Below are 21,457 nucleotides of genomic sequence, written 5' to 3'. Positions count from 1 at the left end.
TCCCCCAGCAGCAGGCCCTGGAAGCCACTCTTGCCAGGGTCCCTGAGGACCTAGGGCTGTTAGACCCAGACTCCTGCAGTTCCCTCTGAAATCTGGCCTCCCAGCACCCCACCCTCAGCTCTCCCTCCTCCAGGCCGGTGGCTTCCGTCTCTGCCCTGCCCCCCAGCCCAGTGCAGGCTGCCACCCTGGCCGTCCCCTCTACCAGCTCCCTTGGGCCCCCTCCCCTCCCCCAGCCCAGAGCTATGTCCTGACCATCCGGCGCCACACACAGTGGGTGCTCAGTGGTTTTATTTCTTCTGTTGGTCTTCACAACGTGCTGAAGCCCACCTGGCTCGTCACCTCCTGCTTGGGTGACTTAAACTGTCCCCGGTCTCCCCGTCTGTGCCGCCCTCCACGAGGCAGCCAGATGGAGCACCCCAACGGCAAATTGAAAACCTGCACCCACCCCATCCCCTTCAACCCTTCTCATAAGCAATGAGGGGGACCCAGCCGGAGCCCCTGGGGTTCCCTTTCAGGTCCTGGGGCGGGGGTGAGGGCTGGCGAGAACTTGAACAATTTCCCCCAAAAGTCTGGCAGGAGTTACCCTGAAGAGGAGTGAGCGGAGCGGAGAGTGGGGAACAAAAAGGAGAGGAAGCGTCACCTGAGGCGTAATATTTTCCTTTTTTAACAAGGAACACGTGTTCGGACGCCGATCACGGGTTTAGACATTCACTTCAGGATATTTTAAGCATCCAGGTGACTCCGAATGAGCCCGCCCATTTCCGCCCTGAGAACCAGGGTCAGAGTTCTCAAAGTGTGGCCCCCGGAGCAACAGCAGTTCCTAGGAAGTTGTTAGAAATGCAAATCCTCGGCCCCCCCACCCAAGATCTGCAGAATCGGAAACTCTGGGGCTGGGGCCCAGCCACGCGAGATTTAAGACTGTGCCCAGGGGCCCTGCTTGTCGCCAAGGTGCACAGGCCGCGCCCGGGATCTTGCTACCGCAGCAAGGGTAACAAGGGGTTAAAGCAGAGGTCTGCAAACCACCCCCGTCCTGCCATCACAGCCACACCCATCGCTGACCTCCTGCTGTGACACCGCAGCTGGACAGAGGGACAGGCGGGCAGGCATAAATTGTGGGACTAGCGGGTCCTTCACAAAAGGTGCGCCACTCCCCGGTCTAAGGGAGGCCCTCCACCCCGCCCCAGCCGGGCCTCCAGCTGTGATCCCAGAAAGCACCGGCCTTCTCCCCGCTCCAGCCGCACCAGCTGCTCCTTCTGCCTGGGTTTTCCAGCACCGCCCCTGGCCTCCCCTAACCCCCACCCCTCTCTGAAAGCCTAACTGGGTCAGACCCGGCCCCCGCCCCGTCCCCAGTGTATTATAAACCTGCCTGGGTCCCGGCGTGGAGTGGAGCTCCGAGGCCCCCCACACAAAACACAAGACACACTCGGAAGGGGGCGCTCCGCATCCTTTATCTCCCGCGGGGTCAGCGGCCCTCCAGGGCTCGGTCTCGGGCGATGACCGCCTCCTCGAACTTGATCATGAGCGTGGTGCCCTTGTGCCAGTGCGCCGTGACCTTGGCGGGGAAGCCGCTGTGCGTGAGCACGGCCTCCACGATGCCCGCCGTGAAGCTGGCGCAGTTGAGCGTGCTGTTCTCCTTGGGTACGGAGATGTAGGTGTTGATGAGCGGCTCGCGCTCGATGATGTAGAAGGTGCGCGCGTCGTCGTTGGCCTGTTCCAGCTTGTCGGCCTCCTTGCCGAAGAGCGCCTTCCACACGGCGCCCTTGACGAAGAGCAGCGCGCCCAGCACCTTGGTCTCGCGCCGGGCACCCTTTTCGCGAGCCACCAGCGCATCCAGAACGCGAGCGCCCACCTGGCGGCCCAGCGCGGCCAGGCGCGCCTGCAGCTCGGCCACGGAGAAGACGCGGCTCTGGCAGTGCTGCACCAGCTCGGAGAAGAGCAGCGCGAAGGCGCTCAGGCTCACCTCGGTGCGAGGCCGCGCCAGTGCGCGCTCCAGCAGCGCCGACTTCCCGCGCGTGAAGCGCGCCTCCATGCCGCCGCCCTGCGGGGGCGCGAGGAAACACCGGGGTCAGGGGCGCGGGGGAGAACCCTGGGACCCCCCCGCCCCGGCCCACCCCGCTCCTGTGCTCTATCGCTGACTTCCCACGTGGGAAGAGATGATGGCAAAGAAAGGGGACATCTACCTGCGCGTAAAGGCGCCTCCATTACACCTAGTCAGGGAAGGACAAACGGGGGAACGGGTGGGCTTATACCCTTAGCGAGGAGACGGCTCAGGCGGGGAAGCGGGGAGCAGAGACAAGAGGCGAATCAGAGGGGACGCTGGAAATCACCCCGGCCCTCGAGTTCCAGGTGATTCCTCGTATGTGAAAAGCACCTTCGTGCCCCACTCCGCCACCTGTGGGAGTAACTAGAAAACTAATGCATGGGGGAGGGGGGCGTCAGACCTAGGGCAGGGAGGGGACCAGGATGGGCGACTGTGCGAGGACACGGGCAACTGTCCCTCCCCCGCCGTGCGCTCCAGCAGCGCTGACTTCCCAAGGCGGAAAGGCAGAGAAACGGCGGGGGGAGGGGGGGGGGTGTCAAGACCAAAGGCCAGGAGGGTTGAGAGCACAGACGAGATACAGACGAGGGGGCCGACCAGAGGGGACGCTGGGAACCCTTCCAAGCCCCCGCCCCCACGCACGAAGCGCGCCCCCGTGGGCCGCGGATGAGCCTGCATTCGGAACAAAGACTGGAAGGGGGGGCGCAGAGGCGTTGGGAGCCCCCGATTCCCATGCTCTCCAGCAAGGTAGCTAGCAGGACCGTGGGAAACAAGAGGGAGGGGGCGGACTGTCAGACCCGGAGTTTGGGGGAACCTGGGGGGGCGGGGAGGCTGTGGTCGCCCCATTCCAGCGAATATAGCCGCAGCGATCGGTGAGGGAAGAGACTAGAAGGAGGCTGATGGGGAAAACCCCCAGGGGGCGCCGAGACCTCCACACTGTGGCTCTGCGGAGGGGGTGGCAGCGGGGAGGGGAGAAGGGGGGAAACGGAAGGGGGTCCCCAGAGCGAGCGCTGAGACTCCCTCCCTCCGCCCCCCCACCTCGCCCCCTCAGGTGTGAAGCCGCCGCCAAGAGTGAGGTCGCGAGGGGGAGCTGAGAAGCCCGCCCCCGGCATGCAGGGCCGGGGCCAGAGGCCGGAGGGGTCTGGGGGTGCAGAGATGGCGGCAACGAGGGCCGCGTGGGGGATGGGGAGGCCAGCGGACCCGCGGGGGCGGGGTCCCGGGGACTCCCGGCCGGCGCCGCCTCCATGGGGAGGGCCCAGGGCGCGGGATGGGAGGGGAATGTCGACACCCCTGCCCCGGGCTGCGATGGGGGTTGGTGAGCTGAGCTGCGGAAGGCGGGGCCCCGAGACCCCAGCCCCGGCCTGCACCCGGGCGCCGGAACCCGGGAGGAGCCCACCCTCCTCGCGGTTCCCCCGGGTGGGCCGAAGTGGGCGGGCGGGGCTCGCGGACGCCGAGACCCTGGCCCGGGACCCACAGGCCAGCGGGGAGCGGTTGGGGGGGCGGACGAGGCGGGGCGAAGACGCGAGCGCCGGGGTCTCACCGAGAACTGCAGCCGTCGGCTCGGCCGAGCTGCTTTACGGCGCCGTAAAAGGCCGCACGTGCGCAGGCGCGGCGGCCGGACGGGCTTGTGGGCGGGGCGCGCACGCGCAGTGATTCCCGAGAGCGGCCGCGCGGGGGCGCGCGTGTCTGTGGTGCCTCCCTGGTCTCGGTCGCCCGTGCTCAGTGGGACACGCCTGACGATGGGCACACCTCTCTGTTTCAGGGGCACATGTGTGCTCTTGGGCGTATGTCTCCTTGTCTCAGGGGCACACCTATGCCCTTGGGCACACTTTCTCTTGTCTTAGGGACACACGTATGTCCTTGGGCACACGTTCTCTTAGGGGCACACACATCCATGAGCCGTGGGCATAGCACACTTAGGGCCGTGTGCACTCATGGATACATGCTCAGTGGACAGATACGCTCACAAACACACGTACACCCGTGGGTACATGCTTAGAAGCCCATATATCCTCGGGCTCATGCACACTTAGGGAGACATTATGCGTATCAGGTCACAAACCCTCATGGACACCCCCTCCAGGGCACGGGGGCTCACTTACTTCCTGAGGCCATGTTCATGGACACACAGGGACCCACAGGGGCATTCATTCTCACACACCCTCTTGCACCCACAGTTTACTGTGTGACTTTCCCCATTCCCCAAGTTCCAACACTTGGAGACCCTGCCCCACCGGGTCCCAAAGCCCCCCAGTGGCCCCAATAACAGATCTGAGAGCCACATTGTTTTCCCTTGGCCTTTATCTTCATAAATCACAAAATGTGAGTGCAGAAACATAGACACACACGTGTACATGCTCTAAACACCCTCAGTGATAGAATCAGGCTCACTCACGTTGACACATACTCATTCGTGCGGGAACGGGTAATGACACACCATGACACCCACAGTTACAGTGATACATTCTTACAGTGTGCTCCACACACACCTCCGCCATGACACATTTGTACACACAACATACTACAGGACACTCGTGTATTTACACCGACAGGGCAACACACGTTGCCAGCACCCACACTCACAGTGACTCATCTTTGTGGTCCCCGATGACACAGCCACCCACCGTGATGTGCATTACGCTCACAACACATCACAATACACACGTGTGTCACATGTCAGGTGACACAGGCGCGCCCCCACACTCGCTGTGACTCCTGCATTTAATATGTACCCATGACCCCTTCCTGTGGGACGCACCAAAATGCTCGCCCTCCGTGAAATGCTAACCCCCCTACACACGCACACAGGCACACACGCAACTCCACAACTCGACAACACGCATTCACCATGACACGTGATTTTTTTATATGTGGGAATGAAGAACAGGTTCAGACCGGGCTGGGGCCCCCATTTTCCATCTTCAAGGGAAGGCACCGCCCCATCCTCCATGTGGCAGCCAGGGCTTTGATGTCTTGTCATTGATCAAGGTGTGGGCTCTGGGGGGAAGCAGGTGGGGACCCGACGTCAGGCAGATCCCGCCCCTCGGAGAGAAACTGGGGCCGAATCCGGGGCTCCCCAGTCACCCACCTCCCATGGCCCCAACTTACTATTTGCCTGCTTCTCCAGCTCCCCAAAGATTTTCTTTACGTTCGTCATGATGTTACTTACATCTAGGGGCGTGGAAGGAAAAGCTGAAGTGGGGCCTCAGACAGGCCGCCATCTTTATTAGACCTCTCTGCGTGACATCCAGCCTGGGGTGCTGCCGAGCCCGTGTACTTGGGGTTCCCAGCAGCATTTAAATACCCTCTAAGTTACACAGAGGGTGATATCCATCACCCCTCCCAACCCTGCCCTCTGGGAGGGCGGGACCCCTGCTGTCCCCTCCACGATCCCCAGCACCCAGCCTGACACTGGGCACGGAGATAGATTTGCCTGGTGAAGGTCTGTAAAGGCACCTTTTGACAGGTCCTTCAGATTGTCATTCACGTGCTGGACTTTGTCCTGGACCATGCTGATGTTCTTCTTGACCGCTGTGATGTTCTTCAGGATGTCTTCCCTGCTCAGCTTCTGTTCCTTCTGGCACTGTTGCACCAAGAGGGACACTGAGGGTGCGGAGTGGAGATGTCTATGTCACCACTGCCCTCCCTACCCCCACCCCGCCCCCTTGGGCCTGCCCCAGGTCCTCCCCTCACCGTTGGAGAGCTCTCTTTTCAAGTGCAGCAGCTCCTGGCTTGTCTCCAAATCTGTTGAGGACATGGGGAGAGGCATGAAAACCCTTGAAGGGCCCCAGCTCTACCGTCCTGGGAGCAGGGGTGGGGGAAGGGAGAGTGGGAACACTGGGCCCCCCCCCCCCCAGCTCCTGAGGACCCCTCTGCCCTTCCCCAGCCCCTGGCCCTGCCACCAAAAAACCAAAAACAACAAAAAACAAACCCACTCACTCTTCACCAGGATCAAGGCCAAGAGAATGATGCAGACCAGAGTGAGGAGAATGTACAGGCTCAGGAGGGCTGTGTGTAACCAGTGGGGGACCTGGGAAGACTTCGAGAGTGGCCTGGACCGGGAGGGGACTGGAGCAGAGGCAGCTCAAGTGACCTCCAGGGCCCAACACCGCCACGTGGACCATCAGCACTGACTCGAACGCCATCAACGGCTCTGTCACCTACACCCTCTCTTCCCAGTACCATCATCAGCTGTGACCATCAACAACACTGCCACCAAAATGCACCCTGACCACCACCATCACCAGACAGACCATGAAGCCCCCCCTTACCACTCTCATCACCAACATCCACCAGTATCCATGCCCATTGTTGCCAGCATTGTCCCCATCAACAGGCGTCATCAGCACCCTCATCAGCGCTCAGTGATTCCTTCCTGATCCACTTTAGTGTCACCTACTCCGCATCACCACCACCCAAACCTTCACCAACACTTCCACCAGCCCAATCACCACCACCATCATCATTGCCACCTGCAAAGCTGCCCCCCACCGCTGTCACACACAAGCCTTGATGCCACCACACCCCACACCACTGACCCTGACACCATGCTGCCCCTCATCCCTGCAGTGCCCTCCCATATGCCCCTCCCAAGCCTGTGGGATGTGGGCTGGTGACTGACTACTTACCCTGATTCTTGGGCAATGAATGGGCACTCTTTGGCTGGTCCCGGTTTCTGAAGTTCAAGACAATATTTTCATAGTTGGGGTCACCTGCACCTGTAGATGGGTCAGTAGGGGGGGTTGTGGAAAGCTGCCTGGAGTTCTGGGGCGGGGGTGAGGGTGGAGGGGAGCTCAGAGATCTTGGTTCACCAAACCCCTGCACACAAGAAATTTCTGGAGGTAAAAGATAAGATGTGGGGGGGGGCTAAGATCTACACACACACATTCTGGGTAGGGGAAGGAGTTCTCTGGTCCCCACGTTCAGGTTCTTCTCTCTCCCAGCTCAACTTCTCCCTCTTGGTCTCTCCCCTCCCTCCCCGCCCCCGAAGTGCCTAACCTTTATTGGCTGGGGCCCCCCGTTTCTCTTTGAAGGCTGCCGCCTGCATCTTGACCTCCCGGTTCACGTAGATTTCCTCAGCCTCCATGGCGCACCAAGTTGTCCACACACATCCCCACCCACCGGAAGGTGTTGCGGCAGATGAGGAAACCTCCGGGTTGGGGTGTGGGGAGGAAGGAGAGGCCAGCCTCCTCTTTTCAGGGATCCAGGACCCTCCCACCCTGGAGCATCCTCACCGCCCACCCACCCCCCCCCTCCAGATCAAGATGGGACTTAGGAGACCCTTGGTCTCAGGGAGGACCAAGAAGGGTCCATAGACGATGGAGATAGAATAGATTAGTTAGGAACTTGTAACAGAGATGCTGGCTAATGCTACAGTGGTCGTCATATTGCAGTATATAAATGATCAAACCAACACGTTGGACACCTTAAACTTACACAATGTTATATGTCAATTATACTCAATAAAAATAATTTTTTTAGGGGGCCGGCCTCATGGCCGAGTGGTTAAGCTTGTGTGCTCCACTTTGGCAGCCCCGGGGTTCTCTCGTTCTGATCCTGGGAGCAGACCTACACAGCACTCATCAAGCCACGCTGTGGTGACATCCCACATAGAACTGGAATGACTTACAACTAGGATATATAACTATGTGCTGGGGCTTTGGGGAGGAAAAAAAAAGAGGAAGATCGGCAACAGATGTTAGCTCAGGGCCAATCTTCCTCACCAAAAAGCATACCTTAAAAATAATAATAATAATTTTTGTTTAAAAAAAAAGATGATCAGGAGCTTCACAGGAAGCACTGTGTGTGTGTGTCTACCTGGATGGACTTCATCCTCCCGTCTCCTCTCTCGCTCTCAAGAGAGAGGCTGTGACACCTCAGAGTCCCACCTCTCAGAGTAGAGGCAGCCGGCCTTGAAGACAGGATTCCGGGGTCCCCCACATCTTCCTCCCTCCTACCCCGGTCCCGCCCCTCAGCTCCACCCCAAGACTTTCTACTTCTTCAAGATCCCCTGGAGGAAAGGAACAGATGTGAGGCAACCGGCTAACCACTGGAACTCCACACCCACATCTGGGACTAAGGCCAGACACGTGCCCCCATCCCTGGCTTTGACCCAATCCCGGAAGTACAGCTTCCCGTCAACCAGGAGACCCCAGACGGAGAAACACTCAGAAACACACCCACTCTCATCCACACATCTGCTCGCTTCCCCAGACTCACACACACTCCCGAACACCCTGAGTCACCCATCTGCTCAGTATACACAGCGCACGCTCATTCACATGCTTAATGCCTAGAGAAATATACATATTCAGGAGTTCCTGGTATCTAGAGGGTGTCTTAATGCTCTCCTTGTGTCTATGTGACCTTGAAAACTGGGGATAAAAATAACACAAAGTGCATAGGGAATTTTCTCTTTACAGCAGTGCCTTCTCAAAGAAATATAATGTGAACCACATGTTGAAACATTTTGTAGCAGCCACCTTGAAAAAATAAGAAGAGACGGGCTAAATTCATTTTAATAATATATTTTATTTAACAGAATATACCCAAAATATTATCATTTTAGGATGTAGACGATATTTAAAAATTGAGATGTTTAACCTGTTTTGGGGGGGGGGGGTTGGTATTAGGTCTTTGAAATCAAATGTGTATTCACACTTAAGATGCGTTTCAATTCGGCCACATTTCAAGTGTTCGGTGGCTGCCGCGTTGGACAGCGCTTTTCGAGAGAATTGCAGTTTTCTCCCTTTGGAAAAAAAATAAGTAAAAGACTTTCTATGTGCAGGAAGTATGTTTTAGGCTTAAAATAGGTGATTTAATTCAAGATAACTTTGGGATGGTCCCCAAGATCTGGTGAAGATAATATTTTGTTTCCTCAGTTATTGCTCATCTTGTCAGCTCAAGGCAGACCGATTTGGTGGTAATTCGATGCTAACTTCTCTCCCCCATTGAGCCATTAGACCGCCTTTTGATGTAGCAGCCGCGGAGGAAACGGACCAATGGGGAGCTGATTCTACTCTGATGGACGGCTGCAGGGGGCGGGGCTTTATCGTTGCACGTTTCTCTGGCTCAGGCGGGGCTTAGACCAGGCTCCAGCCCTCTCGACTTCGGTGGGGGAGAGAGGGGGGAAAAAGGGAGCCACGAAACCGGAAGCCCACATCAACCGTGTCACTGTGGCCTGACAGGGCTCCGTGAAGTTTCCTGACCAGCCACTTTCATGGGGTAATAGTCTCGATTTTCCTGTAAGAAAGACAATATGTCTCAAGTCCAGCCAACCTTAAACCGGGAATTGGTTTAGAATGGACCTAGGATCCAGGCCCAGCCCATCAGGGTCTAAGATTTGGCATTGGGGCGGGCAAATGAGCCAGACTCAGCCAATGAAACTCAAGCTTGGCACGATTGTTGGGTTAACCAGGGGGAAAAAAAAAGGCATTCTTTCCTTTTTTCCCTTCACTGGCACTGTCAGGCTGGAAGGATGTAAGCCAGGGCCTGTGATAGGGGAGAACCTGCTTGAGAATGAAGGCAGCACTGAGGAAATCAGACCGAAGAAGGAGTCAGGTCCTGGAGACATAATTTGAGACCCTGGATCCAGCCATACCTGAGTCTGTTATTCTAACCCTGGGCCTCTCCGTTACATAATCCAGAAACTTCCTTTTACTTTTGCTCAAGTTAGCTTGCAGTGGAGTCTGTGGCACTTGCAACTAGAAGAATCTTGGCTACCACAGGGGGCTGGGCTGTTGATGAATGAGGAAACAGACGCTCAAGAAGGGGACTTGCCTGTCCAAGGTCACATAGGCAGTAAGATATGATCTCTACGTCTGCACCCTGGGACAGGAGGATGACTGTGTTGGAACTGAGGGCTCTGAGAAGACCCTTCGTGGGGTCCAGAAACAGGGGACAATTGAGTGGAACTTGGAGTTAAAGGCATTAACATCAGGGTCTAGGGACAAGGGAGGACTCCCCCCTCTACGTCAATGAAGAAGAGAGAGGGGGTCCTGGACATACTTCTGACTCAGTGGCCCCACCCCAACCCCATGGCCGCAGTGGGGCAAGGAGGGAGGACCTGGGAGGGAAAACTCTGAGTCGGGTTCTGGGTGGGCTCCACAGGCCCCAAGAGTGTTCATGATCTCAGCTCATGGCCTCCGGGATCAGGCAAGGGGCTGTGCCATCATACGGAGTGGGTGGCAGTGGGAGAGGAGTCCAGAACATCCCCAAGAACAGGACCCCACCCTAACACCTGTTCATCAGCCCCTGGAGTCTGCTGCTGAAACTGTGACATTTAAGTCTGAGGTCCCTTTTAAGATTGGGCACCATGTGTTCTGAAGTCTGTGTCTGCATCTCACAGGGGCTTGATTTTGGGGTTTTTTTTTTGCTGAAGAAGATTCGCCCTGAGCTAACTCTGTTGCCGATCTTCCTCTCTCTTTTTTTTTTTTTTTGCTTGAGGAAGATTAGCCCTCACAAGGGCTGGATATTAAGTCTCCCGGGTTAGGATTCCCAGGGAGAAACTAAACCTTAAATCACCTGATTTGTGCCCCCAGGGAGCTGAGTTGGGGGATGCTAGGGGTTTGCCTTCAAGGGCAAAGTCCAGACTGGAACCAGTGTCATCCAGGCTGAGATGGGGACTTGATGTTGGAAGCATGAGAGTCTCTCTGGGGCATCTATGTGTCCCTGTGTCCCCGACCCCCTCCCCCACAAAGGGCATGTGTGTGTGCTTCGGGGTGCCTTCCTGTGTCCAGGTGTGTGTCTGTGGGCATAGTGTCTCTGCGTGACCATGTAACCGGGTTGTGTACTGTGTGTGCACATGGCCATGTGTAACTCTATGTGTACGTGTAGCGTGTGCACCTAGGTGGCGTATTCACGTGTGTATGTGGCTATTTATTCAACAGACATTTCCTGACCTCTCACTATGTGGTCTTCTAAGCACCAGGCACGCGCCAACAACCAAAGTCCCCTGCCCTGAGTTTCCATATCTGAGCGTTCACGAGGGCGCACGTGCCCCTGGGTGCCGCAGCTTGTAACTACGCGAAACCGCTCCCGCACGTGTGAAGACGTGAACTTGTGGCGCGTGGCCTCAGGTAGGCCCCTGTGAAGATTCTTTCTTGTCCACAACCCAGCTTTGCCTGCGGCTTGCGGGTCCCTTGACACGAGTGGGTAGGGAGGCGTGGGGGCTCAGGGCTCTGGGCTGAGAGATGATTCAGGGATGCACCTTGGCCCTGGGGCTGCTGGAGGCTTGGGGCCCTGGAGCGTATGTGGGGTGCGGGAAGGGGGTCCCTGTGCCGTCCAGAGCCAGACCCCGGATAAAGCCTCCTTGTGGGAAGTGGGGGAGAACGACCCAGCAACTTCCCGGGAGGCCCGAGACCCGAGGGTGACCATCAAGGCGGCTCAAAGGTAACCTTCACGTCCCTTCCTGAAGGAGGCCGGGATCTCGGGTGTGGGTAGCATTAGAGGAAGTTGAAGCCCCATTCTCAGAGGTGGAGGTAAGGGACATGGGAGGAGAGGGGATGGCGCAGAAGAAAGTCGCGGTCACCCCCCCCTCCCCGCCTCCCTCCGCTGTCTGTGCGCCCCGCTCTTTTCGGAGACGCCAGCTCAGCCCCCAACACCCCACAAAAGACACAGCACAGCGCCCACATCTTTTCCATCATATTCTCAGGGTTTACTTCCAGCCCCGCCCCCCACCCCCGCCGGTGCCTGGCCCCGCCCCCAGAAGCCTGGCCCCGCCCCCGAGGCCTGGCCCCACCCCTCTGGCCCGCGCCGCGCACGCGCGACCTCAGGCGGCGATCTGCATGCGGCAGCAGCGCGCTCCGGTCCAGTCTATGCCCGCGCACTGGCAGTGGCAGGTGGTCTCGGCGCGCACGTCCCACGAGCCGCAGGCGGAGCCACACGTGCAGCCAGTGACTGCGAAGCCTGCGGGGGTCGGGGGTGGGAGCTTGATCCCCTTGGGCCCGGGGCAGGGGTAGGGGTCCACGGGGCTGGAGGCTCCCATGCCAGAGAATGGGAGCCGGATGTGTGGGCTGCGGAGGACTGGGGGCTTGGACATCAGTGTCCTGGGGATATGGGGTCCCAGAGATGGGGAGGAGGGAGCAGGCTGGGGGTTCGGCCCAGGAGTCTAGGGGAGCACAGGCTTGGAGTCCAGGATCCTAGAGAAACAGAGGCTGGACATGGGGGGAGGTGGTTCCAGGGTATTGGGGACAGAGGTGAGAGCCTGGACAGTGGACTTCTGTACTCACCTCTGGGGCAGGTGGCAAGGTCCCCGCGGTTACTGATGCTCCTGCAGTCCAGGTTCACTTGCCTTATTACCCCAAGAACTGGAGCCGGGAGGGAGGGAGGGGTGCACTGTGAGACCAAGCTGTCCCTCCCCCATTCTCATGGTGCCCAGGCCCTGGCGGGTTGGAGGGAGGCATGGGGTCAGGAAAACTCCCCTGGGGAATGCCCAGGTGGTGGGTTGCTCACTACCTCGCAGGATTCTGTCTTGACTTGAGTGTTTTAGAGGAAGGAGGGTTTGGGGCTGTGCTCAAAGGTGGGGCTGGGTTGGGGTTAGGTTGGGTTTGAGGCTGAGGTTTGCTTAGGGTTAGGCTGGAACTTGAGGTTTGGTTGCGGCTGGGGTTGGGGTTGGGGCTGGCCTGATGCTCTTCACTCCAGGTCAAGAGTGCTCAGGTTGAATGTGAAGGTCCTTACTTAGCGAGGTGATACCAGTCCCGATCTTCGCATTGATGGCTTCATCCACGGGACACAGCGTCTCACCGCATACCAGCAGTCCCAGGGCGGGGAGGAGGAGGACGGAGAGGGCCTTCATCCTGCAGGGGCTGTGAGAGGGAACCCACAGCTGGCTCAGCCCCTTCCCATCCTGGGGCGGGTCAGGGCCACAGAGCAAGTGGGATCTGGAGTCCTGGGTCCCTGTGGAGGACGGGGCTGGACGCCCAGCTCTGCCCCGGGTCCCCTGGCTGGGGTCGAGGCAGGGCCAGGAGCAGCTGTCACTTACCCTCTTGGTGGACTCAGCAGGCCAAACCTTGGGCATGAACTTCCCGCCCTTGCCACATCTCCCTCTTTAAGGCCTCTGGACGTGAGGCTTCCTGTCTTGGCTAATAAGTCCGTGGCCAACACCTGGGGCCAAGCGGAAGCCCGTGGGGCAGACTTCAGAGGCCCACGGGTAGGGAGCCTGCCCCCCTCTCTGCTACAGTCTCTCCTTTCAAGAGCCGTGCTCTCCCACATCGAGGCTGGGACTGGACCAGGAGGTGGTACCTGGGGGATGATTTGCCTGTAGGGGTGGAGGATGCAAACATAACCAAAATAATGTCCCTGGGTGAGAATTGCACCCCAGTTCATACCCAGATGCCTGTCAGCAATAAAATGGATCAATAAAATCGGGGTTTATTCCTTCAAGAAACAATCTACAACAGAAGGTGGCAAACCATAGCCCGTGGGCCACATCCAGCCCACCATCTATATTTGGATGAGCCACGAGCTTAGAATGGCTTTTACACTTTGGATTTTTGTTTCCAGTACAAACGGATTTTTACAATTGTGGTAAAATACATAGAATGTAAAATTTACCATTTTGAAGCGGCCAGTCAGTGGCATCAAGTACACTCACATGGCGGTGCCACCATCCCCAGCACCCATCTCCAGAACTTGCTTATCATCTTAAATGGAGACTCTGTCCCCGGTAAACCCTGACTCCCCATTCCCCCCTCTCCAGCCCCTGGCACCCACCATTCCACTTTCTGTTTCTATGAGTTTGGCTATTCATACCTCAAAGCTGTAAAATCATACAACATTTACGCTTTATTTCACTGAGCACGGTGTCCTCAAGGTTCATCCGGGTCATAGCATGTGTCAGAACCTCCTTCCTCTTTTAAGGATGAATAATAACTCATCGTACGGATGGACCACATTTTGTTTATCCATTCATCCGGTGATGGACAATCGAGTTGTTTCCCCCTTTCGGTTATTGTGAACATGGGTGTGCACATCTCTCTTTGGGACCCTGCTTTCGATTCTTTTGAGTATATACCCAAGCGTGGACTTGCTGGATCAAATGATGATTCTATGTCTGACTCTAAGGAACCACCAGTTTTTACTCTTTGGAATCATTGGAAAAAACTGTAATATTCAGTGGCATATGAAAAGGATATGAAATTCAAATTCCAGGGTCCATAAATAAAGTTTTCTCGGAACACGGGCACACCCACTTTTTCATACAGTGGCTGGGGCTGCTTCTGCGTGTCCTTGGCAGAGGTGAGTGGTTGTGACAGAGACCAGATGGCCCGTAAAGCTGAGCGTGTTTGCTGTCTGGCCTTTTCCAGAAAAAAAATTTTGCCCACCCCTGATCAATAGCGATGTACCAGTTACTGCTCCATGCAACAATCTGGATGATTCTCACCAACATAATGGCAAGCAAAAGGGAACGGACCACACAAATCCACTTATTAACAAGGACCAAAACAACCAAATGCAGCTAATCAGTGCTGTTGGAAATGAGGATGGGGTTTTCCTGGAGAGTGGGAGACACTGATGAGAAAGGGGCCCCCACTGGAGGAATCCAGGAAGGGTTTTGTGGAGGAAGGGATGGCTGAGCGGAAGTTGGAACAAGAGTAACCCAGGAGGACAAGCCAGAGAAGGCATTCTGGATGGAGGGACACTGCATGTCCCAAGGTCCTGGGGTAGGACAGAGTGCACCAGTTTTGAGGAACTGAAAGAAAACTCGTGGGGTGGGAAGGCAGATAGCCTGGTTGGGATAAATGAATTCCATGGGTTCCCTTTCTTGAAGACCCCCAGACACAGCTTGGGCACAAGGTAGCTTGGCAGGTGGCAAAAATCATTTTTTGAGAGCTCAGACTTTCCACTCCAGTCTCAGGACTTTTCAGATAAAACCTTTTGAGGGGTGCAGAGGAAGTGGGCACCCCTGACTATAGGTCGGGTGAAAAGCAGAGGGCATGTGTGGAACCCCTAGGGTTCCCCGGGGCCTCAGTTTGAAAACCTTTAGTTCAGTAGCAGGAAAGAGCTGTAGTGCCATAATTCTCCCTAAAAAAAAAAAAAACTGTTGATTCCTCCTGATTTCTACCAGTAAAACTGAGCTCCAGTGGCCTCAATTTTGCATCTAATGCTATCTAGTAAACTTCCATAAGTACAACAGGACAATCATGTACTTAAAATTTTTTAAATCGACTTTATTGAGGTATAATTTCCATACCATAAAATGCATCCATCCTGTGTTCCGTTGGGTGCATTTAGACAAGTGTATATACCTGCTTGCTGCGTGAATGTTTGGTTTTTCCCAAGTATTTCTTTTTAATCAAGTGTAATTTACATACAGTAAAACCCACCCTTTTTAAGTGAGTTCTGCGCGTTTTGACAAATGCATACAGTTGTGTAACCACCGCCAAATGTCTATAATTTAAATTACAGTTGGAAAAAAAAGGGGGTTCCCAAAGATCTGAAAGTAATCAGTGTCCCGAAGCCACACAAAGAGGGCACTTTTCTGCCGGGCACAACTGGTTTTCCTGTGCTTTACAAACCTTGTGAATATTCATAACTGTAACCAGCTTGTTCTCCTCTCTGTTAATATACATCCCGTCCTTGAAGGGTTATTTTGAACAAAGGGGGCTTGTATCCTTTGGGAGACTGGCAAGTGTCGCCACTTCCTGTGAAACTAACCTGCAGAGGCAACCTGCGCTTCTGATTGGTTGCTCGCTAGATGATAACTTGTTGCCGTGGTGACAATGTTGCGATGACAGGTGCCCCTGCCAAATCAGAAAGGAAGCATTGACGCTTGCTTCCTGTCGGTTAGAACACTGCTAGATTTCTTTACCAACAGCTGGAAAGCCCAGCCTGGTTTAGGTAAACATTTCCGACCTGGGGGGTCAGGGGTGTGTTGGGGGGGGCGGAGGGATGGACCCTTGCAGAAGGGGATTCTGAGCAGCTGCCAGCAGCGAAGGCTGGGAGAGGACAGGAAGTGGCTCTAGCAGGACCCAGTGGGACCACACTGTGCCTTGGGGCAAGGAGCGTCTAGAGTCTTGAGGTTGGGTAGTAAAAATGACGGCGATTTCCAGCGTTAACTCTCTGAGATTCTCCTTTGCAGAGCCCCACTCCCGTCTTTCCATGTTCCCCTGGCTCCTTGAGCCTCTTGCCTCCTTACAATCTTCCCCTTCAGGGCTCCCTGGCCGGTTCTGACATGATCGTATCTGCTCTATTGTTGAACACTTAACCCTGTGTTGAGCGATTTACACATATGATCTCATTTAATCGCCACCACCCAGTCAGGTAGATATGATTACCGTCTCCACTTTACAAAAGGAGAGACTGAGGCCCAGAGAGGCTAGGTGACTTGCCTGGAGTCACACAGCCAGTTGGTATAGGAGCTGGGATCTAAATCCGGGTGGTCTGGCTCTAGGACCTGCACATTTCAGCCCCAAGAAGTGTGTGGCAGAGGGGGCGGTGTTGGGGGGGCGGGGTCTGTAGATGGTCACAGCCACTGTCTCCGCTTTTCTTTATAAAAAAAGAAAAAGGTGACCTTCTTTTGAGAATATTCATACCGCTCTTTGCCTTTAAAGTAATGACAGAACTAAAATGTCCCCATTTTAAAAGGAATTCAAAGAATGCAGAAGTTTACGAAAGAAAAGGTCCCCATGTCCCCACTCACCTGGAGCAATCAAGAAATGAGGGGGAGGGGTTATGAGGTAACCTGCATCTCCCCCCAACTGAGGAACTGTCAATAAAAAGGGATGGTGTAGGGACTGGAGGCGGGGCAGCGTCTGGCCACAGCTTCCCGGCAGCCTCAGCCACCTTGCCAGTGCTCCCCGAGCACCACCTCCCAGAATTCCGGAAAGAGCCATGTGCGCTGTTACAGATGGGAGGACTGATGCCGGGCGAGGCTGCCTCATTTTCAAAAGGGAGACTTCAGACCCCGATTCGTCCGATGACGTAGTCCTTACTTCTAACCAAGGCTCCCCCCGGATCCATACCACGGGGTGAGGGGGACACAGGCCAGGGGGGACATGCGGAGGGCAAAATAAGGGGAAACAGGACCAGTTCTGTGGACCCCCCACCACCACCCAGCCCGACTCTTGGGGCCCTGTCCACCCAGGATGAGCTGCCTCCCCTGCCCCTTCCTGCCATACCTGCCTCCCTCTCCTGCCCAGCACACCCAAGCAACAAAAGCAGATGCTTGAGGAGGTTTAAGGATGCTGCGGTGGTTATGCTTGAGGCGGCTGCAGCCCCCTTCCTGGGATTGAGTCCCAGCACAGCCACTTACCAGCTGTGTGACCTTGAGCAAGTGGCTAAGCACCTCTGAACCTCAGTGTCTCCGTCTGTGAAATGGGAGCATTCTTAATGACTACCTCACAGGGCCATGGGGAGGATTAACTGAGGACTTTTTTTCTCAGCTTTATTGAGGTATAATTGACATATGAAATTGTGTAAGTTTAAGGTGTACAGCGCTTTTTCGATTCCACGTATAAATCTTTAAAAAAAAAAAACCAAACTCATAGAAACAGAGAACAGATTGGTAGTTGCCAGGAGCTGGGGTCGGATGTTGATCAAAAGATACCAACTTCCGGTTACAAGATGAATAAGCTCTGGGGACATGATGTCCAGCATGGTGACTATAGTTAATACTGTCCTCTGTATTTGAAAGTTGCTAAGAGAGTAGATCTTCAAAGTTCTCACCACGCACACACACAAAAGGTAACAACGTGAGGGGATGGAGGTGTTAACTAACCTTATTGTGGGAATCATTTTGCAATATATACATATATCAAGTCATTACGTTAGGGAGTGCGCCTGATGACATAGTGGTTAAGTTCTCCTGCTCCAGTTCGGCGGCCTGGGGTTTGCTGGTTCGGATCCTGGGCACGGACCTACACGCTGCTCATTAAACCATGCTGTGGCAGTATCCTACATAGAAGAACTAGAAAGACATACAAATAGGATATACAACTATGTACTGGGGCTTTGCGGAGAAAAAAAAAAAGAGGAAGATCGGCAAGAGATGTTCGCTAAGGGCCAATCTTCCTCACCAAAAAAAAAAAAAAAAAAAAAAACCTTAAAACATTATGTTATACACTTGAAACTCACACAATGTTATATGCCAGTTATATCTCAATAAAGCTGGGGGGGAGACAGATAGATTCCACATAGAAGTGAGATCACATGGTGTTTGTCTTTCTCCATCTGCCTTATCTCACTAAGCAAGTCCTTTATGTGAATCCGCGTAGATTATACAGAATGGGGCACAGCATATAGAAAGTACTTCATAAATGTTGCCTTTGTTTATCATTCTTTTCCAGAATTTCCCCAGCCACCAACAGGGATTGAGATTCTGAGAGGTCTCAAAGGGAACTGTGGTCACTCAAGATGGGGGGGGGGGGGGCCCGGCCAGGACTTCCTCTTCCCCAGCACCCCAGCACTGGGGACCCCGTCTCTGTCCCCTCAGGAGCGGAACCTTCCCACTCACAAGGCCATTTCTTCATTCCAGGGGCCTTTTCACAATGTTCTTGGCAGCAGCTATTGGTTAATTTGTGTTTTCAGATTTTGAGCAACTTTATAAAAAAAAAAGGAAGCTTGCATTTCTTCCTGGATGCTGGTTTCTGGGATGCTGACCTCTCACACTCTTCACTTTCTCACTTCCACGAGCTTTCCTGGGCTCACGGAGTCATGGTCGCTTCCTTTTTCTGCCCCGGGGCCACTAAGCCCCCTCCCCTGGAGGCCCCCAGCCCTTCTCTCTCTGCCCCCTTCCACCCCTCCTGGCCCGACCGGCAGCTCCAGCACGCCCTGGACCCTCACTTTTTTTTTTAAGTCGAGCAAGTTCAAGACCACAAGCCTTTCCCTCCCATTAGATGGATGAGATATGCTTCTTGAGAAGCCCCGGTGGAGACACCACCCCCTGCCCCCCGTAAGGCATTCCCGACCCGAGGACATCGGAGCTCGCTTCTCCCAGGGGTGCCCTCCAACCTTCCAAAGCACTCATGTTAGCTTGGAGAATCCTTTTTGCTTACTCGGTGGGGCCCTCCTTCTTTGCACACACTGGGGACCACCCCCCAGCCCAGGGCCAGACCCTGTTATGATGTTACATAATAATATATTAATAATAAATGATTACAGCGTATATGAATATTTATTAATATTTATTATGTGGCAGCCAGTGATTCCTGGGTGTTTCCTATATGCTTATAGTGCGACCACCAGTGACCCTGAGGTCTGTCCCCACCCCAGGCCTCCCTGATGAGCTCTGGGGAGCCCGCAAGAGATACACTGAAAAAAGGATCAGGAGGTTACTTTCTGTACAAACCAACTGGCTGCAGAGGGACGGTTCTTTCGAGAAGAACCCCAGCTAATTCCAGCAGAAGGAATGATAAAGTTGCAGATAATTCTCAGGAGCGAATAGGTCCAGGTGGCAGCATCCATGGCTGCTAAGCCCCCTCATGTGGCGAGTCGGCGGGGACCACCCCTCCCCACGTCGCCAATGCACGATCCATCAATGTAGCGAGGAGACATCATGGAGACCCCGAGGTGGGGAGGGGACCCCGCAGGACGCAGAGAGGGGGGAGGGAGGCTGGTTCTTCTCATGGGCGGGTTTGGAGGGTTCTGTGTCGCGCGCGTGGAGGGCTTGGCACGAAGCCTGGGACACCGTGACGGCCGGATCCTGCCGGCTGCGGTGGCCCATAGGGGCCCGCGAGTATCTGCAGAACCAAATGTCCTTAAGACGGAGACATGGCAGCATCGTCCGGGGATCCGTAAGGGGCAGAGGCCCAGGCGGTTTAGGCATCGCTGTCGTCCCCGCCGAGAACCACTGAGCCACCCGCGACCCACTTCCCCGCCGTCTCTAATTAGGGCGCCCAAGCTCCAGGGACCGACGCGAAAGATCAAAGAAACCGGAAAACCGGGCCCCGGCGCCCCCTGGCGCGCACGGCGCTTCCCTACCCGCGGGCCCCGGGGAGGCGAGTGGAAACGCGCAACTTTAAAACCATCTCTCTCGCAACGGGTTCCCTGTCGAGGCCGGGGTGGGGGTGGGTGGGAGCCCTGCGTCCGGAGAGGGCGTCTCAGGGGTCCGCGCCGACCCCCTTCTTCTGCGGCGCCGCATCCGCTCGACAACCTTGCACGCCCATCTCTCGGCCCTGCTGGGAGGGCCCCGTAAATCCCGGAAGGGCTGCATCAGAGGGGTTGGCGCCTCCCCCACCTGCAAAACTGCGTGTGCCGTTTTTTCCGGGAAGAGTATCCTTCAGATTGCCCGGAATTCTCAGGACAGGGGAACTCAAAATCAGGCCGGAGTCCTCAGTGGGCGGGGAAGGAGGGTCTCGGGGCCCTGGTCCCAGCCTTGGATGGGCCACCTCCCCAGAGGTGACAGAATGGAAACAGGCAGTGCTCCACTGAGGGGCGGGGGTGGTATGCACTCAGGGCCCCTCCCAGCAGAGCCTCATCGCCAGCATTAGACTCGGACCCCCACCTGCCCCTGCTCAGATCCCTCCTGTGGTTTCCCATGGCCTCAGCGGAGCGGAATCCTCACTGGCTTTGAGGGCCTTTGTGGCTCCCCGATCTTGTCGCCCCTCAATACCTTTCCCTCTGGCTCCAGTCCACTCTCTTCTTTGCCTCCACCGCACCCTCTCCTCCCTTCCCTGACTCTTCTTCATTTTCTTTCTCAACTCGGACTTCTCCTCCAGGAAGCTTTCCCTGATTGCCCCCAGACATGGTGGATTAGGGTGTCTTGGGCTCCTGCAGCCCCCTCTGCTGAGGATTGTCTGCCTGGCTGTGGGTCTGTGCCCCAGAGAGTAGGGTCCTCGTCTGTCTTATTCATGCTGTGAGACTCACCTCTCATTCTAGCTGAGTGTTAGGGGCTGAATGGTGTCCCCCAAAGTCACATGCTGAAGCTCTAACCCCCAAGACCTCAGAATGTGGCTGCATTTGGAGATAGTTTTTTAAAAGATAATTAAGTTACAATGAGGTCATTAGGGTGGGCCCTGATCCAATCTGACTGGTGTCCTCATAAGAGGAGATGAGGACACAGACACACACAGAGGGGAGACCATGTGAAGACACAAGGAGAAGACGGCCGTCTGTCTACAAGCCAAGGCGGGAGGGCTCAGAAGAAACCAACCCTGCCCACACCTCGATCTGGGACTTCAAGCCTCCAGAACTGTGAGGAAAGAAATTTCTGCTGTTTAAGTCACCTGAAATGTGGCACTTTGCTCCAGCACCCCTAACAGACTGAGACACCCAGTAAAGGCTCTGATAAGTCCTGCAGTTAGGAGCTCCTTTGAACCTGCTGGGGTGAGGAGGAGGAGGAACAGGGAGAGTGCTCACTCTCTGGGGTGGCGACCAGGCATGCTTTGCTGTGTGCCCGTCCTCGTACAAATGCAGACTCTGATCCCAGGAGCTGGAGAAGACTCCTGGCCTTGTGTGGCTCCAGGACCCAAAGGGACAGTC

The 21,457-nt window shown here is 55.6% G+C and overlaps 3 protein-coding genes across 6 annotated transcripts; all 3 read right to left on the bottom strand.

The window, feature by feature from the left end:
• Positions 1–1,426: 1,426 nt before the first annotated feature.
• On the bottom strand, positions 1,427–3,666 carry TRAPPC5 (trafficking protein particle complex subunit 5). Of its 3 annotated transcripts, none has more exons than XM_070622835.1 (3): positions 3,579–3,646; positions 2,250–2,392; positions 1,427–2,038 (listed from the first exon to the last, which is right to left on the bottom strand). In XM_070622835.1, exon 3 carries the CDS (start codon positions 2,027–2,029, stop codon positions 1,463–1,465), a length of 567 nt encoding a protein of 188 aa, XP_070478936.1. In that variant the 5' UTR covers positions 2,030–2,038; positions 2,250–2,392; positions 3,579–3,646; the 3' UTR covers positions 1,427–1,462. The 3 variants fall into 3 exon arrangements, with proteins under 3 accessions (XP_070478936.1, XP_070478937.1, XP_070478934.1); XM_070622836.1 differs by having other exon boundaries at positions 2,250–2,404; positions 3,579–3,633; XM_070622833.1 differs by lacking the exon at positions 2,250–2,392 and having other exon boundaries at positions 3,579–3,666.
• A 655-nt stretch (positions 3,667–4,321) lies between these two features.
• Positions 4,322–7,185, bottom strand: MCEMP1 (mast cell expressed membrane protein 1). Of its 2 annotated transcripts, XM_070622820.1 has the most exons (7): positions 7,037–7,184; positions 6,667–6,756; positions 5,978–6,106; positions 5,732–5,782; positions 5,495–5,641; positions 5,147–5,209; positions 4,322–5,035 (listed from the first exon to the last, which is right to left on the bottom strand). In XM_070622820.1, the coding sequence occupies exons 1-7, from the start codon at positions 7,122–7,124 to the stop codon at positions 5,022–5,024; spliced, it is 582 nt and encodes a 193-aa protein (XP_070478921.1). In that variant the 5' UTR covers positions 7,125–7,184; the 3' UTR covers positions 4,322–5,021. The 2 variants fall into 2 exon arrangements, with proteins under 2 accessions (XP_070478921.1, XP_070478922.1); XM_070622821.1 differs by lacking the exon at positions 5,978–6,106 and having other exon boundaries at positions 7,037–7,185.
• Positions 7,186–11,677: 4,492 nt separating this feature from the next.
• Positions 11,678–13,145, bottom strand: RETN (resistin). Its single transcript, XM_008506597.2, has 4 exons — positions 13,020–13,145; positions 12,716–12,843; positions 12,268–12,345; positions 11,678–11,944 (listed from the first exon to the last, which is right to left on the bottom strand). Exons 2-4 carry the CDS (start codon positions 12,831–12,833, stop codon positions 11,808–11,810), a joined length of 333 nt encoding a protein of 110 aa, XP_008504819.2. The 5' UTR covers positions 12,834–12,843; positions 13,020–13,145; the 3' UTR covers positions 11,678–11,807.
• Positions 13,146–21,457: the final 8,312 nt, after the last annotated feature.

Source organism: Equus przewalskii, chromosome 6, assembly GCF_037783145.1.
Source record: "Equus przewalskii isolate Varuska chromosome 6, EquPr2, whole genome shotgun sequence".
Classification (NCBI taxonomy): Eukaryota; Metazoa; Chordata; class Mammalia; order Perissodactyla; family Equidae; genus Equus; species Equus przewalskii.
This window is presented reverse-complemented; position numbering and strand designations above follow the sequence as displayed.

Bases quoted from the DNA above. Each gene is read 5' to 3' on its own strand.
- MCEMP1 (XM_070622820.1), bottom strand. From the start codon at position 7,124: ATGGAGGCTGAGGAAATCTACGTGAACCGGGAGGTCAAGATGCAGGCG. The intron at 5,783-5,977 runs GTGAGTGGGTTT...TGTCCTCAACAG, and splicing joins GGCCTTGATCCTGGTGAAGA to ATTTGGAGACAAGCCAGGAG. The intron at 5,210-5,494 runs GTGCCTTTACAG...CCACGCCCCTAG, and splicing joins TCTGAAGGACCTGTCAAAAG to ATGTAAGTAACATCATGACG.
- TRAPPC5 (XM_070622833.1), bottom strand. From the start codon at position 2,029: ATGGAGGCGCGCTTCACGCGCGGGAAGTCGGCGCTGCTGGAGCGCGCA.
- RETN (XM_008506597.2), bottom strand. From the start codon at position 12,833: ATGAAGGCCCTCTCCGTCCTCCTCCTCCCCGCCCTGGGACTGCTGGTA. The intron at 12,346-12,715 runs GTAAGGACCTTC...TCCCGGCTCCAG, and splicing joins GACTGGTATCACCTCGCTAA to TTCTTGGGGTAATAAGGCAA. The intron at 11,945-12,267 runs GTGAGTACAGAA...CGACCCCCGCAG, and splicing joins CCTTGCCACCTGCCCCAGAG to GCTTCGCAGTCACTGGCTGC.